General features: G+C 41.1%; 1 protein-coding gene across 4 annotated transcripts in view; it reads right to left on the reverse strand.

Moving 5' to 3' along the window:
• The window catches only part of Cobl (cordon-bleu WH2 repeat protein), a 230,842-nt gene that overhangs the window by 128,696 nt on the left and 85,476 nt on the right, over window positions 1-16,670 (reverse strand). For all 4 annotated transcript variants that reach the window (XM_052198908.1, XM_052198906.1, XM_052198907.1 and 1 more), the window contains exons 3-5: window positions 11,457-11,667; window positions 9,360-9,588; window positions 3,311-3,408 (exon numbers count right to left, since the gene is read on the reverse strand). In XM_052198908.1, the coding sequence (XP_052054868.1) occupies window positions 3,311-3,408; window positions 9,360-9,588; window positions 11,457-11,667 (538 nt within the window). The remainder of the gene's footprint in view (window positions 1-3,310; window positions 3,409-9,359; window positions 9,589-11,456; window positions 11,668-16,670) is intronic.

The following is a 16,670-nucleotide window of genomic DNA, read 5'->3' on the forward strand; positions in this document are numbered from 1 at the left end:
GTACGTTTTTAAAGCAACTACTTTGAGAGAATAAGTAATGTCAAATATGACACAAAACTGACATGCATTAAAAATTAAAATATTAAACATTTGTCCTTGCTTGCCTCAGTCAAAATTATGTCCCCTTGAGGAATATACTTTATTAACATATTTATGGGCATACACATTCACTCACCTATATACACCTATTCTTCTTTAGGGCAACATACTATAACTTCAGTTTGAAAGCTTTCCGAAGTCCCCATCCTTGGATGTTATGCTGTACTGAGGCACAAGCTTGCCTATCTGTCATCACGTCACAGGATTTTAAGAATTGTTTTAAAGTTACTTACTAAAAATGCTTTATATAGATAACAAAATTGAAAGTCACACTTTGCTAAGCACTGTGCAATGTGAATGGATGACTGATATCAAGACAGGCGTTCATTCTAGCATTTACTAGTACTATAAATGACTAAAGTACAAAGATGTGAACTACTTGACTATACTGATGTACAATGATGATCTTCTCTCTCAGGTTTCTAGGGACACTAGGTAAGGATGCATTCAGCATGCAAAAAATCTCTAATTATAGCAAAGATAGAGGCAAAGAGCTAGGGAGTGTATGCACGTACACACACACACACACACACACACACACGCACACATATTGAGCAACCCAGTTGAGACAAGGCTGAGTAAGTAAGTGAATGATGTCTAGAGTGGAAATATATTTAAGTAAAGAAGTAATAACTGAAAGATGAGGTACATAGAATGTGACAAATGACACTAGAAGTCCAAGGCAGAAAAGACAAGGAGAAATTCTTATAATGAACAGGGCAGACTGTGCATCACCAGTGACTCTTTCCCTGACAGGACCTTGGATCCTGGTGTTTTCCCTTCCCATTGTCAAAAGGTAGAGGGACTCCACACTTCCAGTAGGGAGACAGAGCCTCCAGTGAGGGATGGGGACACCAACCCACCTTCAAATTTTTTGACCCAGAATTGTTCCCGTCTAAAGAAATACAGGGACAAAAAAGGAACAGAGATTAAAAGAAAGGCCACCCAGTGACTGGCCCAGCTTGGGACCCATCCCATGGGTGGCCACCAAACTCTTACAGTACTATGGTGTGTTATGCTTGCAGATAGGAGCCTAGCATGGCTGTCCTCTGAGAGGCTCTACCAGCAGCTGACTGAAACAGATGCAGATACTTATACCCAACAATTGAACTGAGGTCAGGAACTCCTGTGGAAGAGTTAGGGGAAAGATTGAAGACGCTTAAGGGTATGGTAACCCTATAGGAAGACCAACAGTATCAACTAACCAGGAGCCCTGGGAGTTCCCAGAGAGTAGGCCACTAACCCAAAAGCATACGTGGCACGGTCTGTGGCCCCTAGCACATATATAGCACAGGATTGCCTTGTCTGGCCTCAGTGGGAGAGGATGTACTATATCTGTAGAGACGTGATGCCCCAGGAAAGGGTATGTGAGGAGGATGAGGGGCATGGGTGGAGTTGGTGGGGGAGCACCCTCTCAGAGGCAAAGGGGAGGCGTGCTGGGATGAAGAACTTTTGGAGGAGGGAGCAGGAAGGGGGCCAACGTTTGGAATATAAATAAATAAAACAATTAAAATAAAAGAAGTTAGAGGGCTTCTAAACCCCAAGCTTTCAGTTGCCTTACTAGCTAAACCAAATATTTCCCTAGCCTTATATTTTGCTTTGTCTACTGGGAACTGCATCTCGGTGAGGGAGTTGCAGAATCAGCTAGATCTAAGGTAAGGGATGGGGAATTAGGGTTTTATTATGAACTGGTAACCAAGGGGACGGCAGAAAACACAGTCCCAGCGAGCTCATCTAAACAATACCAGGAACAAAAACACAATTAAGAGCCCTAAAGAATTCTTATTCTTTAATTTCATTTATACTTGACATGAAAGGAAGAGGCCAGGAAAGGAAGGGGAAGAACTGAGGGAGGGGGGTTGAGCTACTTAAGAATAAAAAGACCTCACTAATGAGACATACCCTGAGCACACATTTTCAAAGAACACAGACAAACAGGATAAAGAGCACAAAATATAATTATATACCTCATCCTTCACAAAGCAGAATGAGAACACCATTATAAGGTTTCAGGAGGAAGGAAGAACAGGCTGTGAAATCTCTAAAGACTTGAGAGTTTTGCTGTTCAGTGTCTGGAAATTCATGCAGCAGTCTAATAGAAGGTGCTGGTCAGAGCTTTGTTTAGCACAAGGACACCGGGCAAAGCACCTTAGGTTTTAGCACCACCACCAGCAAGCACAGGGTAAGGCATGTAACACTAAGACTGCAGGTTCAGAAGGAAAGAGCCAAAGTCTATAGAGCACGAGTCTATGAAGCTGACTGAAAAGACTTCCTCACTGCACAGATGGAGAGCTCGACCCATCTCAGAGAGTGGTATTGATGCCAATTATTTATATTAGTCTTTTCTTTGCACGGAAGATGCATGTGTGGTATGTATATGGGTATCTCAAGTACACATGTGTCTGGCTTTCTACAAGGAGTTGGGGATCCAACCTCGGGTTCTTATGCTTACAGAGCAAACATCTTACTCACTGACCTGTTATTCTAGCCTCAACTTTGCATTTCTAATCCATACTTATTAGCAAGGAATATATACTACATGTCAGTAAAATACACGTATTAAAAGCATCCAATAGCGTTAGTGTGTTCTTTGCCAGGTAATTGGAAGGTATTTATGATTTTAAGGCTCTTTAAACTGAGTAGAAAAGTAAAACTCCTCATTGTAGTAACTCTTCTTTTAAAGTATAATAATTTAAAGTATGACTTTAAATTATTATATAATATGGCTTTTCTATTATGAATATAAAGCCATATTGAGAAAAGAATAACAAGATGAAAAAATTACAGTGTTCGGTAATTTCGGTCATGTTAAAAAAGGTTAGAAGAAAAAAAAATTAAAAACTGCAGAAAATGGGGCAGTTCCCTTCACACTTCCTACTGTAAGCTGGAAAGCTGGAATCATTTGCATGGACACTGACCACGATATTTAAAATTAATAATGCAAGATTTGCTCCTTCACATCCCCCAGAGCTGTGCGCCGAGTCTGCAGCATGCCGTGTGAATGTGAGCACGCAGCTGTAGGTGGCTGGGGAGGCCAGAGGCTTTCTGCTCTGCCAGTGAGTAAACACTCACCGCAAATAACTGCCCTAAACCTCTAGTGAAGAATCAGTGTCACTAAATAGAATTAATTTTTAAAGTCCCAAGGCAGGTGCAGTAGAATTACTGTGGGCAACTCCTTTATGTCCTACAGAGCCGCTTGCATGCGACTTACCTTACTGTTGCTCCTTTTATTAACTTTGAAAAATCCTAGAAATTTTTTCTTCTCTCTATCGGTCTCATCATTGCCAAGTGACGATTTTCTGAACATTTCTGGGGGAGAAAAAAAAAAGTACTACTGTTATTTTTCAGCATTTGAAACATGAGATTAAGTACTTCACTTGTTAAAACCTTAACTGAATCCTTTAATCTGTTAGTTCTAAGAAGAAAATCTTCACGATTTCCTTCAAAGCCTTCCCCGTGCTACCTCAAAGCCCTCCAGTCCACAGGAAATCACATGAAGTTCTTATACAGGTTTTTAACGACGAAAGCGGCGTTTTCTCTAAGAGTGGCTTTGCCCCGTGGAAGATGAAAAGAAGCAAGTGAATAGATGGTCAATAGCGATGCTTTTCAAGAGAAGCCTCATTCAGACTGTGTCGTTTCACACTTGCCAATGGCTGCATTGAAGATAGAAAACCTTATAATTTTATCTAGTCAAAAATAATTAGAATATTATCATTTTACTACAGTCAATAAGAATGTGACTGATGTTTTACACTTGATTTGGTTCTGAGTCTGCAAAGGCAGAGTTAACCTGCGGCTGGCATTGCTTCTCCAGTTGGAGTACTTGAACATTTTGACTACTTAAAAGTCCGAAATGCAACAGATGCCTGCTGCTGCCCAATCAAAGAGCACTGCTCCGGGGACTGTGGCATCTGTGCAAAAACAGTCTGTCTTAGGAAGTATAAGTTAGGTAAAAACGCTAATTAAATGAAGGCCTCCTTCTTTCCCAGAACATGGAGGAGCAGCGAAAGAAAGAGACTTGGTTACTATTTGAACTAGAATTGCAGGTTTTATGTGTATGCTTCCCTATACACATTCCCACAGTGCATGCCTCTGTACTATGTGCATACTATGTGTGTCCACAGAGCCCCAAAGAGAACATCAAATCCCCTTCAATGAGAGTTACAGATATTTGGGAGCCGCATATATGTTCTGGGAACCAAACCAAGGTCCTCTGAAAGAGCGGTAAGTGCCCTTAGCCACCCAGTCCAGTCCCAGAACATTTCGTTTTTAAGATCATATTCTCCCATTTGCTTATTCTGGGCTTTCATTCTCCCTGCCCTTCTCTTCTAACACATAAAGATATGACAAAGCCGAGAAAAACAAAAACAACAAGGCAGGTATTTTTAAAGGGTAGAAAGATCAATTTTCCCAGATCAAACTGCAGGACAGCCAGACCTCTAGACCACTGGTGGAAATATTCCCCTGTGGAATTTGTCAAACTGTCATGAGTATATTAACCCCAATCCAGCAAACATCCATTGATGTTTTCGGTCTAATGATGTGTAGTTTCATATCTAAGTTAAAGAAGAACATAAAAGACAAGGCCTTTAAAAATATGAATGAAATGCACTCTCTCCTCGAGGAAGCCAAAGCTGAGCCCAGTGGCTCTTAAACCATCCTGCAGGGAACAAAGCTTTCGTCCTGTTTGGGCAGGCCAGGGCACTTAATGTCATGCAAGAGGCTTAGCTAAGGAGATTAGTGGGCTCTGATTCACACAGCAACCAAACCAAAGGACTTACTTACACGATGCAGCTGTACACATGCACACACATAATTATAAGTTAGTCACATCAAACCCCTTACTCAGTGTAGAACTAGGAAGAAAAGAAAATCTTACCGTACAAAATAATATCATATCCAAACTATGGCATGCATTAACATGTCTGCTTCTTTCCAGTTTATACTAGTTTTGCAATTGAATGATAGATGACAAGGATATAATAAAATTGATAACACTATGGAAACCCATAGATAAACAAAAAAGAAAATATGTCGCTATCACACAGGTGATACTACAGTACCCATGAAAATGACAGATTGAAAGCAAGCTGAATGTTTTGTTTCTCTCCCTGAATAGAAAGCGACTGGTCACCGGACTGAAGCCACCTCATAAAGAAGAGTTAGGATGACCCTGGCTCCAGAATCATGCTGCTTGGAAAGGCAGCTTCTCCTCTTCAACTAACAACTGGTGTATGGAGCAGTAGGCTCAGATTTCATGGCCCCAACCTAGGCCTCAAGCCGATAATATATTTTTAAAGGCTTTGCCTATGGATGGATCAGAGACATAGAAGAGGTCCCTGATTCCTGGTAAACACTGTAGTAAGGCGAGAGCAGAGCAGAGATCACTGACATCACTGGCATCAGGCTAAGCCTTCATAGAGAGCTAGGCTGTCCAGCCAGGGCAGTGAGCTGCAGACACACAGATTTCCCTGGAGAGCATCTTTAAGTTGAATGATCATGCGTGGTAGCATGATACTGATTTTCAAGGCTCACACTTAATCTTCAAGAAAGCACTTCCTATTTGGACACATTAAGGTGATAGAGACGAAAGCAAGTTGGGTGGCACAAGAGATGGAGGAAGTGGAAGGCCAAAGCAGCTGCTGGTCCAGATGGGACGGGTGGAAACTGGGCAGTCCCGTGGCCACTGAACGAGACCCTGGGAGAGAACAGGTGGGACTTCCCACATGGTCCAAGTGGGCATTGTCCTCATAGCTTATCTATCTGTAAGGTGCTGTCACCATCCCTAGACTCTAGACATGTGGGTCAAGGAAGCGGTGGCAAAGTTTGCTTCTTCCCATCCCCAGTGTGCCCGAATCCCCAGGCAGAATCTCCCGGGATGGCTAGAGTGGTCATGTATGTGCATGTCCTGTTCGAGACTATGGTGCTCCTTAAGAGAGAATGCTTGTGGGAGAAATTCTGCCGATGAGGCAGGTTGGCTGTGGGTTGGTAAATGGGCCACTCAGCCCCAGCACTCAGGCAGTCCACAGCAGGCTGGCATCCGTGCAAATGCTGCATTTTCTTTCATTAATATTTATTAAAAAATCAAATCTGCTATCACATTCTTTAGCAAAAATGACAAACTTTCTGTCAAATATAAAAACTCATAGGAGTATCAGCCTTTTAGTATATATATATATAAGATCTCTCTCTCTCTCTCTCTCTCTCTCTATATATATATATATATATATATATATATATATATATATATACACTATCTATCTCTATCTCTCTCTATATAGAGAGAGACTTATATGGGTATGTGGAAAGTCTAAAAGGCTCATTAAAATCACAATTCACATGTATATATATTTGTATGTATATGCTTATGCAAATTTGTAAAAAAATACATGCAGATAAATATATGCTAGCTGTCTCTTCATAAATATGTGTATGCACATGTATATAATAGAGACTTTCTAAATGAGGGAGCTAAAGTCTTTGCATACCTATATTTCTAGGATAGATAGGGGTCAGTTTCAACCCCAAATTCATGGATACTCTATAACATCTAGAATAGATCTAGGCAGGAGGCACAAAAATTAAGAATAAAAAACAAGTCAAGGCAACAGGAACCGATGTTATTTCTGTACACATCACTTTCACTTGGAATTCTGAGCTATAGAATTTCTGTCAACAGTCTCAGCCATTTCTATGGATTAAAGTCACAAAACAAATTCTCATACAAGGTAATTCTTGTCTTAAAAAAACAAACAAACAAACAAACCAGGGAACTAAAAACTTAAATCATAACTTCAAATCAACCCAGCAAGCCCCCTCCCTTCCCCAATGTGCCTGGAGCCAAACTCAGTTCCTTTGAAGTCTGACAGACATATCACCTTCGTGCACCCTCCCATCTGCAGCCATGCAGAGTGCAGCCTGGGGGCTCACTGTACCTTGACAGCTCAGGGAAGGCTCAGACTGCGTTTTGGTCAGAAGAACTGGAAAAGGCAGGTGAGGAGAAAATGAGAACAGCTTGGAGGTCTGCAGCAGCCCAAACCAAAGCTCTAAGTACTCCCTCAGCCTCAAGGGTGGGTTACACCACCCACAAAAGAGACAAGGGCAAATGCAGAGCTGGCCTGGCCTCTTAGATCCAGCAACAGGCTGCTATGCCTGCTGTGAGCACAGGGGGCAGCAGAGCCTTGGAAATCTTCAAGCTGTGCCTTCAGTGTCCAGACAGAGGAGGCATTTGGCCAGTAGCAAGGTAACTAACCTCTAGCTGCCTATCTCCCCTTTCTCCATCAGCTGCAGGGAGGAGCAAAAAAACTCCTGCTCCCCTAGCCTGGGCACCCTATATACACCCTAGCCGTTCTGCTGGTCAGCTTCAGGAGAAAGAAGGGTCCTCAGGGACACCCTCTGGAAGAGTCTCCTTTCTTCTTAGATGTTTGGTAGTCGGCAGGATGACCTACAGACATGGAGTAGGATGGCTAGCAACCAAGATCACCAAAAGAGGCATGTTACAGGTAAAAGGCACGCTGTCTGCTGTGGGGCCTGCCCGCCATGGGACAGGGAAACAGATGGTCACGTCAGCGAGCAGTATACTCAGGGTCTTTGAGTCGCTAGTTCCTGTAAGGAGCAGAATGCTAATCAGCTGCGTTTCATGTTCAGAAGCTCTCCGTGCCAGTAGACTGTAAGAGCTGCACTGAAGAGGGCTTCAGCTTCCGCGTCTCTGATAACGGGGAACAGTGGGGCTTCTCCTTAACAGAGGGGCAGGCTCTTATGGCTTCTTTAGGAAGCATTTCAGACTTCTGTTCTTCAAGATATCTCCAAGTGTGGTATGCAACCTCAGTGTGCAAGCCTTTCACTCAGCCTCCTAAACATGGGACAGTTTTTCTTTTTCATTTCATTTCCTTTACTTTTTTAAAAATCTAAATATAACCAGACAAACACACTCATAGCAACTGGGCCGGTGCTGTTGATGCTGAGAGTACTGTCTGTGCCTTTGCGAGATACTGGTTGGGAGATCAGGTACAAGGCGCTGAGGTCAAGCTCAAGTGCCACAGGACCAGCAGCGATAAACTTGACTCGATGTAATATTCTGGAGCACTCTTTCCAGGAGTCTAGTCCATCTACCTTACACTACCTTTCTTCCATGTCAGGTAAGAGCATAAATACACAATCCCTATGGAAAATGTGGGCCGAGAAAGCTAAAGTGTAGACAGGACCATAAGAGACACCGTGACCACTGTTTGCACAATATATTTGCTAATCAGGAGAAACATTTTTAGAAGAAACTCTGTAAAAACCTGTATCTTAATGGCTATAGAAGAACATGTAAAAGACCAACTGCATATTTTTTAAAAGTCAATTGACCTGGAGAATGATAACAAATAACACAGATAGCAGTCATGCTAGTCTGCCTGGTTTTGTAAGGGTCTCCTGGTTCATGATATCAGCAGCTATGCCACAAGGGCCCAGTTCCACAGCACACCTGAAAGTCCATCTTAAAACTATAAAGTCATGGACTATATATTTATTATGTTTTTGTTTGATAGTTAACTAAAAATCAAGACCATTATTACATCAATCAGAAAAATCTAAATACGTAATACACTGCCCTGTAGCAACATCGCGCAGGGGCCACCACTCTGATGCTGTGAAAGACTGTGCCGCAAAGCACCACAGGTATACCATAGGTACAGCACTAGCAATAAACTAGTGTAGGATTTGTCTGCAGGACTGATCTCAGGAACCAGAACTGGGTGCTTTCAGAGGATGGTCAATGCGCTTCTGGCAAGTGATCCTAGACTCAAGCAGTGGCTAAACGCTGGGAGCGAGGACGACTGAAGCAAAACTCACACAATGTTCTAAGTAGTCTCTGAGTAGGAACAGAAAAGGTGTACTCTCTCCTCGCTCTTTCTTTATATTTGTTGCTATTTCTGAGAGCTCAGAGGAAGACAGAAGGCCAAAAGCATTGCAGACATGGGAGGAAAGAGGCATACTTAGCATCGTAGGATATGACAACAACCTAAATTATTCTTTGCCCACTTTACTACTGCAGAAAACCCCAGGTGCCTGAAGCTTCCCATACACATCTCTAGATAATGTTCCTGACAGCTTCAGGGGGCAGAATACAGGTTTGTGTTCATACCTTATATCCAGCCACTACGTATCAGGGCATGTACCATGTGGCCACATCAGGGTATATATATATATATATATATATATATATATATATATATATATATATATATATATATATAAAATGTGGTAAGTCTCACCTCTTCTGTTGTCCCACGCATACAGTTCCTTGATCCCTAGTTCATTCAGGGACTTGGAAAGCTCCAGCTCTTCCCCGGCAATATTGTCCTTGAGCAGAACCACGTGATCTGGGCTGACCTCACACTTCGCACAGATGACCGGCAGAATATTCTGCAGTGGCACCTCAGGGCTCACCCGCACGACAGCTTTCTGTGTTCTCAGATAGTTCACTACCAGACGTACAGATTTCTGCAAGAACACACCAGACATACAGATTCTATGAGTGCATCTTCCTGCAATTGTTTTAATTTCTGTTTTAATCCTAGGATTGAGTATGGCAGGATTTTTCCAGCCCCTGATCTTTCTTCCACAAAGTTGGTGGGTCCAGGAAAAATAGTATAATGAATACTGGAAATGAATGTACAGAATATTAGATGTTTGCTAGACTCTCTCGTGTTAATTGGCAACCACTAAACAACAGAGAGAAACTGACACAAGTGAGATATTTAAGTTTAAATTCTGTAAGTGTTCAGGTTTTCACAGATTCTGGCTAGATTTGGGCACAAATCATCTGAATATTTTTTCCTAAAAGAAAGGTATTTGCAAATGATAGGCATAGTTTTAAGAATAAGTCTTGTAATGCAAAAATGATTGCTTAAGAAGTCAAAAATCGGATGAATATATGGATGTGTACATATTATATAGTTTATAAAGACATTATAAGTACATATAAGGTATATACACAGACATATGTGTGAAGACCTTACAAAGGTCAAGGTAGCATGTATGAAGAGTGACAGATGAATACATGGTTCTGTTGGACTCTGAGTAGCAGGCTTAGTGGACTTAATGAGCTGGAATTTAGAAAGAATATGGGGCATGGCTCCTGCCTGGGATTCTGCAAGAGGAAGTATGGACATAACTTGGCTTCATTCTCCCCAGAGCCCAGGCAGTTAAGAGATGCCACAGGATGTACCCTTCTCCATGAAACACTGCTTATGTGTGAAGTGCTAGTGAAATTCTCCTATAGACTTAGGATGGAAACACACAAATTACATGTTAGTAAGCACTGAAAACTAGAAATTCACAGGAAACAAATTACTGGGATAACTGCAGTTTTGTAAACAAGTTTTGAGAATATCTTTCAAGAATCTGATTTGGTTAGTACTTAACTAGCCTTAACTAGAGCCTTAAGGCCATGCTCATAAACATTATGAAGCCATTATGGAATTAATTTTACTTGGTAATTTATAGCTGTAATAAAATGACAACTAAGATATTCCCTGGATGCAACAGTGTGTGTGTGTGTGTGTGTGTGTGTGTATGTGTATATATATATATATATATATATATATATATATATATATATATATATATATATATATATATATATATGAAAACATTTTTTAAAAAATCCAAATAATATATTTTGATTATATTATTTGCTCTCCCCCAATTCCTCACAGGTTCTTCCCACTTCTTATCTTCTTACTATACAACTTCATATTATTCCTCCCCTCTTTCATAACAAAAAGAAAACAAATAGCAAAAATCAAAAATCAAAACAGATTTTTCTAAAGGGGCCGCCTCTCTTCTCTCTCTAAGATGGTAAGCACTTTTTGGTGCTGTGTCTCCTGGAGCCAGAAGAAACTCAGAAGTACATGTGCCAAGAAAGCAGTCACCGGTTAATAAGTAAAATTCAATAAATCTGAGGACTCTATTTCTTGATTGTATTAGCTAGATTCCATGTGTTCGGGTGCTACACAGAACCTGTGACTATCGTATTGGGAAATGGAAATTTAGAAACATTTCCATCTTCCAGAAAGTTCTGATGGACAGCTTGTCCTACAACAGTTCTATTGTATGATGTAGACAGGATCAGTATCACAACAATAAACCTTAGTGAATTTGGAAAGTTCTATCTCCTGTAAGAAAACCCAGTTAGTACCTGGTATAAAAGTATCAGTTATACCTGGTATACAAGGAAAAATCTCAACACAGAGATGTGTGTTTGATACTCTAACAAAGACCACCACTGGCCTCTCTAGCACTCCTGCACATTCATATATAAATCTCTATCTCTGTATATTCTCAGGCAATACACAGGCACCACTGACCTCAGGTGCCTTGGTTAGGCCATGCTTAGCTTTCTCTTCAGGGACTTTTTCTTTCAGGTGTACAGTTTGCACATTCAAGGACCCAATCAATGTATTTGGCTTAAAACTCAAAGGCTGTTGGGTCTCAGAAGACCAGATCTCTAGGACATGGTGAGAAGGATTCAGGTGGTTCTGAAGGCAGAGCTCAACCAGTAGGTCCATCATTGCATGGCTGCAAAGGAGAAAATAAATCATTGTTATCAAGATTGTCTGTAGGTTCCCTTTTGTCTGTCTGAGTAAGGGTGTACAAATAAATGGTCGTGTTGCTGCATGAAAAAGACTCGACTCTTGTAAAAAAGAAGGAAGAGGATAACAGTACTGGCAACTTTAAAACATGTAACTTCTTAGGCATAATTCTATGATAGCATGGTAACAGTTTCAATGCTAACAGTGCATTTAAAAAGCCCATCAGAATCATGATAGATAAAAAACAAGAGTTCTATTTCTAGCTAAATACATGGATCTGCTAGGTTAACTAAATTTTATAAGCAAAAACTACATAGCCTATGATTCCATGTATTAGATTTCTCCATTATTTATAAGTATAAAGTATTGTGGGAAAAACCCTAAATTTTAAGTTGAAAAAATTGATAGGCACTTTGATGAACAACGAGCCAACAAATTAGATATTACCCAGCAGAAACTGACAGACTCTACCAAGAACAAGTCAACGAGAAAGGAGAATCTTGTAAATACCAAAAACAAATAAAGAGGCTGAATCAGTAATTAAATCTCACCTAAAAAGGAAAATCTAAAATCAAAGCCTACAACCAAAAATTATATTGAATATCAAAGGAATAACACATCAGTGCTTCTTAAACTTTCATCAACAAAAGACTGAGCATCTCCAAACTATACCATCAGCAAAAATGGAGGCTTCCATCCAAAACAAACAGGAATGAAAACAAAAATCTGCAATAAAATACTACTAATGCAACTCAACAGCACAGTAAAAACATAATACCCATGAACAAGTAGGATCTCTTCCTGGAGCTCAAACCTGGTTCAATATATGTATGCAAGTCAATAAATAGTGTGACATATATTGTCAAAAAGAACCATAAAAGAACACATATACATTTCAATTAGTACTAAAAATATCTTGTAAAATTGAATGTCTGTTCATGATTTTAAAATATCTTGCCATGACGGACACATGATAACAGACTTAATACAATAAAAATCATACACATACATAGAGAGACAGAGAGACAGAGAGAGAGAGGACAGAGAGAAAGTTAAGAAAATAAAGGAGAATGTAGGGAAGTTTAGTTTAGAAAATATAACAGATCTCTTACTCGGGTATTAGGTTATCAGATCAGTTATTTGAAAAGCTATAAAATAAATAAGACCCGGCCCCAGCTCAGAAAAAGACAAACTCACAGCAATGAGTGGTTGCCTTTGTCCCTCCCTCCTTCCCTCTGAGCAAATCTGAGGCCAAAAGAATCCCGCAAATGCCCCATTTCTCACTTATTGTAGCTAAGCAATATCCAGACCATTGTGATCACTCCAAAGAAACACTCACTATTATCTCCAGGGCAATGCTTCCCACATCTTCTGTGTAAGAGGACATTAGCAGCATGTACCAGCCAGTACAACAATAATTCCCATGAAGCTGGTATCCTGTGTCCCTAGGATATTGGATAGGAAGGACCAGGACACATTCAACAGTGACTCAGAAACTAAGGCATGAGCAGCAGAAACCCTGCAATGAATTCTGATTCTTCTAGCTTGGGTACACATTCACCTTTCTCTCGACATGGAACTTAAAAGTAAAAAGGAGAGCACACCCTGACATGCATCATGTTCCACAGTAAAGCCTTCTGCACAAGGAAATGTCTTTGAACAGTGCTAAAATAATGCTGCCTTTTATTTGCTAGTATTGTATAGCTCCTCACTACTACCATCCAAACATTAAGGTCTGAGACACAGTGCTATGAAAGGGAGCGTGCAGAGTTTGGGGCTTTCTCTCTCTCTCTGTCTCTCTGTCTCTGTCTCTGTGTCTTTCTCTCTCTTAAATTTTTTTTATTCAATATATTCTTTATTTACATTTCAAATTATTTCCCCTTTCCTGGATCCCCCCTCCCCGAATATCCCATAAGCTCTCTTCCCTCCCCTTGTTCTTCAATCCACCCCCTCCCACTTCCCTGTCCTGGTACTCCCCTACACTGCTGCAGTGAGCCTTTCCAGGACCAGAGTCCTCTCCTTCCTTCTTCTTGGGCATCATTTGATATGTGAATTGTGTCTTGAGTATTCCAAACTTCTAGGCTAATATCCGTTTATCAGTGAGTGCATACTATGAGTGTTCTTTTGTGAGTGGATTACTTCACTTAGGACGATATTCTCCAGTTACATCCATTTGTCTAAGAATTTCATGAATTCATTGTTTTTAATGGCTGAACAGTACTCCATTGTGTATATATACCATATTTTCTGTATCCATTTCTCCGTTGAGGGACATCTGGGTTCTTTCCAGCTTCTGGCTATTATAAATAAGGTGGCTATGAACATAGTGGAGCATGTGTCCTTATTACATGCTGGGGAATCCTCTAGGTATATGCTCAGGAATGGTATAGGGCCCTCCTGAAGTATCATGCCCAGTTTTCTGAGGAACCGCCAGACTGATTTCCAGAATGGTTGTACCAGCTTGCAATCCCACCAGCAGTGGAGGAGTGTTCCTCTTTCTCCACATCCTTACCAGCAACTGTTTTCCCCTGAGTTTTTGATCTTAGCCATTCTGACTGGTGTGAGGTGAAATCTCAGGGCTTTCTCCACTGCAGAGAACATACCCTCTTGGCTTAGCAGAAGAAAACACACGCAACTCTATGTATTGACAGTGTTTAGGAACTAGTCAACATATATATAATTAGGTGTTCAAACCTCAACTTTATATATCAAATGATATTTTAAAATCAGCTGACCCAATCCCTATGTAATACTGTCCTCTGTCCTGCCAAGGAAAAGATATAGTTTTCCTAGAGGATGGTTCATCCTACAGAAGTTGCAATTATATTTTAGCATTTGAGAGTGGGAACAGTTTTCAACAACCAATAATCTAACTACCCTGACTTATTATTAAGCAGGGGGAGAAAGGAGAGGCACAGAAACAGAGCAAACCCCCACACTGCAAAGGCTATAGAACACAGTAAACTACCATGGCTCACCATGCATGGAGCATTATGCAAAGATCACAGCCGTGAATTCAGCCTTGAGAGGCAAACATGCCTACATGCCTTCCTGATGGCTAGAACCTACACTCAGCTCAGATCAGTCGTTATGGAAAGGTAAGGGGTTTGAGGGCAGATAGGACTGAAGCCTTCCTTAGCTGCTCCACACTGCCCTAACCATCCTTTACCGTGCAATCCCTGGTGGAGCTGTCCTGAGGACTCTAAGGGGAATTCAGAACTCTAATGGGATCCTGGGTGCAGGAAAGAAAACACAGGACACTGGGGCAATTTAGGGTCAATTTAGTACATGTTATGAGGGAGTTGACACTTTATTTAAAAGAGGATGCTAACTGGTATGACTAGTCATGATTTTGCCACTGTATGCATCTCAGGAGTATGTGTGAGAGGGCCTGGTCTTTTCCAGTTTGTAACCCACCTGTTAAAATGCTACTGAATGGCATTTGAGAAAACTCTAAGAAGCTCCTCGGATCTCTACAAGCTCTTTTGGTACTCCTGAAGAAACCTATTCAGAAAGGGAAAGACAGCCTTCTGCATATTTACACTGCCTAAGAATGAACAAAAGCACTAGCTTGCCTACAGTCCCTGTGGGGTTTTATTACAGATCTATCAGATCCCAACTTGCCTTTTGTCACCTATGAACAAAGAGATGATGGCTTTATTAATTGGGTGTTATGTATATGCCTCCACAAGGTCTTAGTAGGTCACTGTGTCACAGGGCCACAGAGAATTTTCCAAAGACTGGCTAGGCTGCTCGGCCACTCCCCATCGTTCTCACCACCTGAGAAGTCCTGGCCTCTGGTCCACAGTCTCCTGACATCATCCTCTGACCAAGGACTGGTGTCTTTCCAGTGGCCATGTTCTATTAGAGGAACTCACAGGGCCTTTGTAGGACCCTGGGATTGCTATGCATGGCCTCTCTGAGCCAGAGATACTGGATGCATTGCTTTGTGCCTCGGTTTCCTTACTGTGGTGGCATTAGGCTGGAGGCCAGTTTAGAGGGTTGCTGGAGACTTCTATGAATTAATATAATAGCTCCACGACACTAAACAGCATTAGCTCAGTAGCATGCAGCATGCCCCTGCTCTTTTCCATGTGAATTTCATATAGCTTTGCCAGAGTATCACGGCCTGTATTTGATGGAATGCCACCCTGCTTTCAGCAAGTGACATCAGCCCCTCAAATTGCAAAGTATTTCCCCCATCTCCCAAGGAATGAAAGAAACTCAGTAATCAGTCATACTCAGAATGTCAAAGGCAGAGTCAGGCATGTTAGGAAGTTACAAAGTACTAGAGATGGCATCAGTGACGGGGCCTTCAGAAGACCCAGGAACCTGGATAAAACAGGCAGATATTCCTCTGTAGTGCTTTTCTATCTACTCATCATTAATGTGGAATCACAAACTTAACAAAAACATGAAAGTTATAGTAAAAAGGGGGAGTGGTCACCTCAAAAACAAGCAAGCGGAGCTGGAGGGCTCACTTAAAAACTTACCTTAAAAATTAACTTAAATTTTTTTTTTTGCCCATCTATCATTCATGTTTTTTCCCCCCAGCTGCTTTGCCCTAAGCTGTAAAGTGCCTTTGAACATTCATAACACAGAGATAAAACTATTTCTGGGTACTTGTTATAAACTCTAATTTTAGATTTGTAATATGAGTAGTAGAATTTGTATAAACTTCTTTCTCTTAAAAAAAATATGCTGCTTTCTAAATGTATACAAAGTTCAAAAAATGGTTTTGCCTGAGCCAGTAACTTCAGTAGGAAACTGATCTTCTGCCTTATGTGGCTGTTTTTACAGTCCCACTGAGGGACAGGAAATGCAGGGTCTGTAGCACCACTGTAGCAATGCTGGTGTCAGACAGGACACGAATGAACAAACAGTCAGGCTGCAATGAGGAAATTTTTCTCTAGATTGAAGCCTGCTTCAGATGCACAGGATAGATAGAAAGGCACTGAAGACACTAGGTCTGGTGTGTTAAGGATGAGG

This window comes from Apodemus sylvaticus, chromosome 11, assembly GCF_947179515.1.
Source record: "Apodemus sylvaticus chromosome 11, mApoSyl1.1, whole genome shotgun sequence".
Taxonomy (NCBI): Eukaryota; Metazoa; Chordata; class Mammalia; order Rodentia; family Muridae; genus Apodemus; species Apodemus sylvaticus.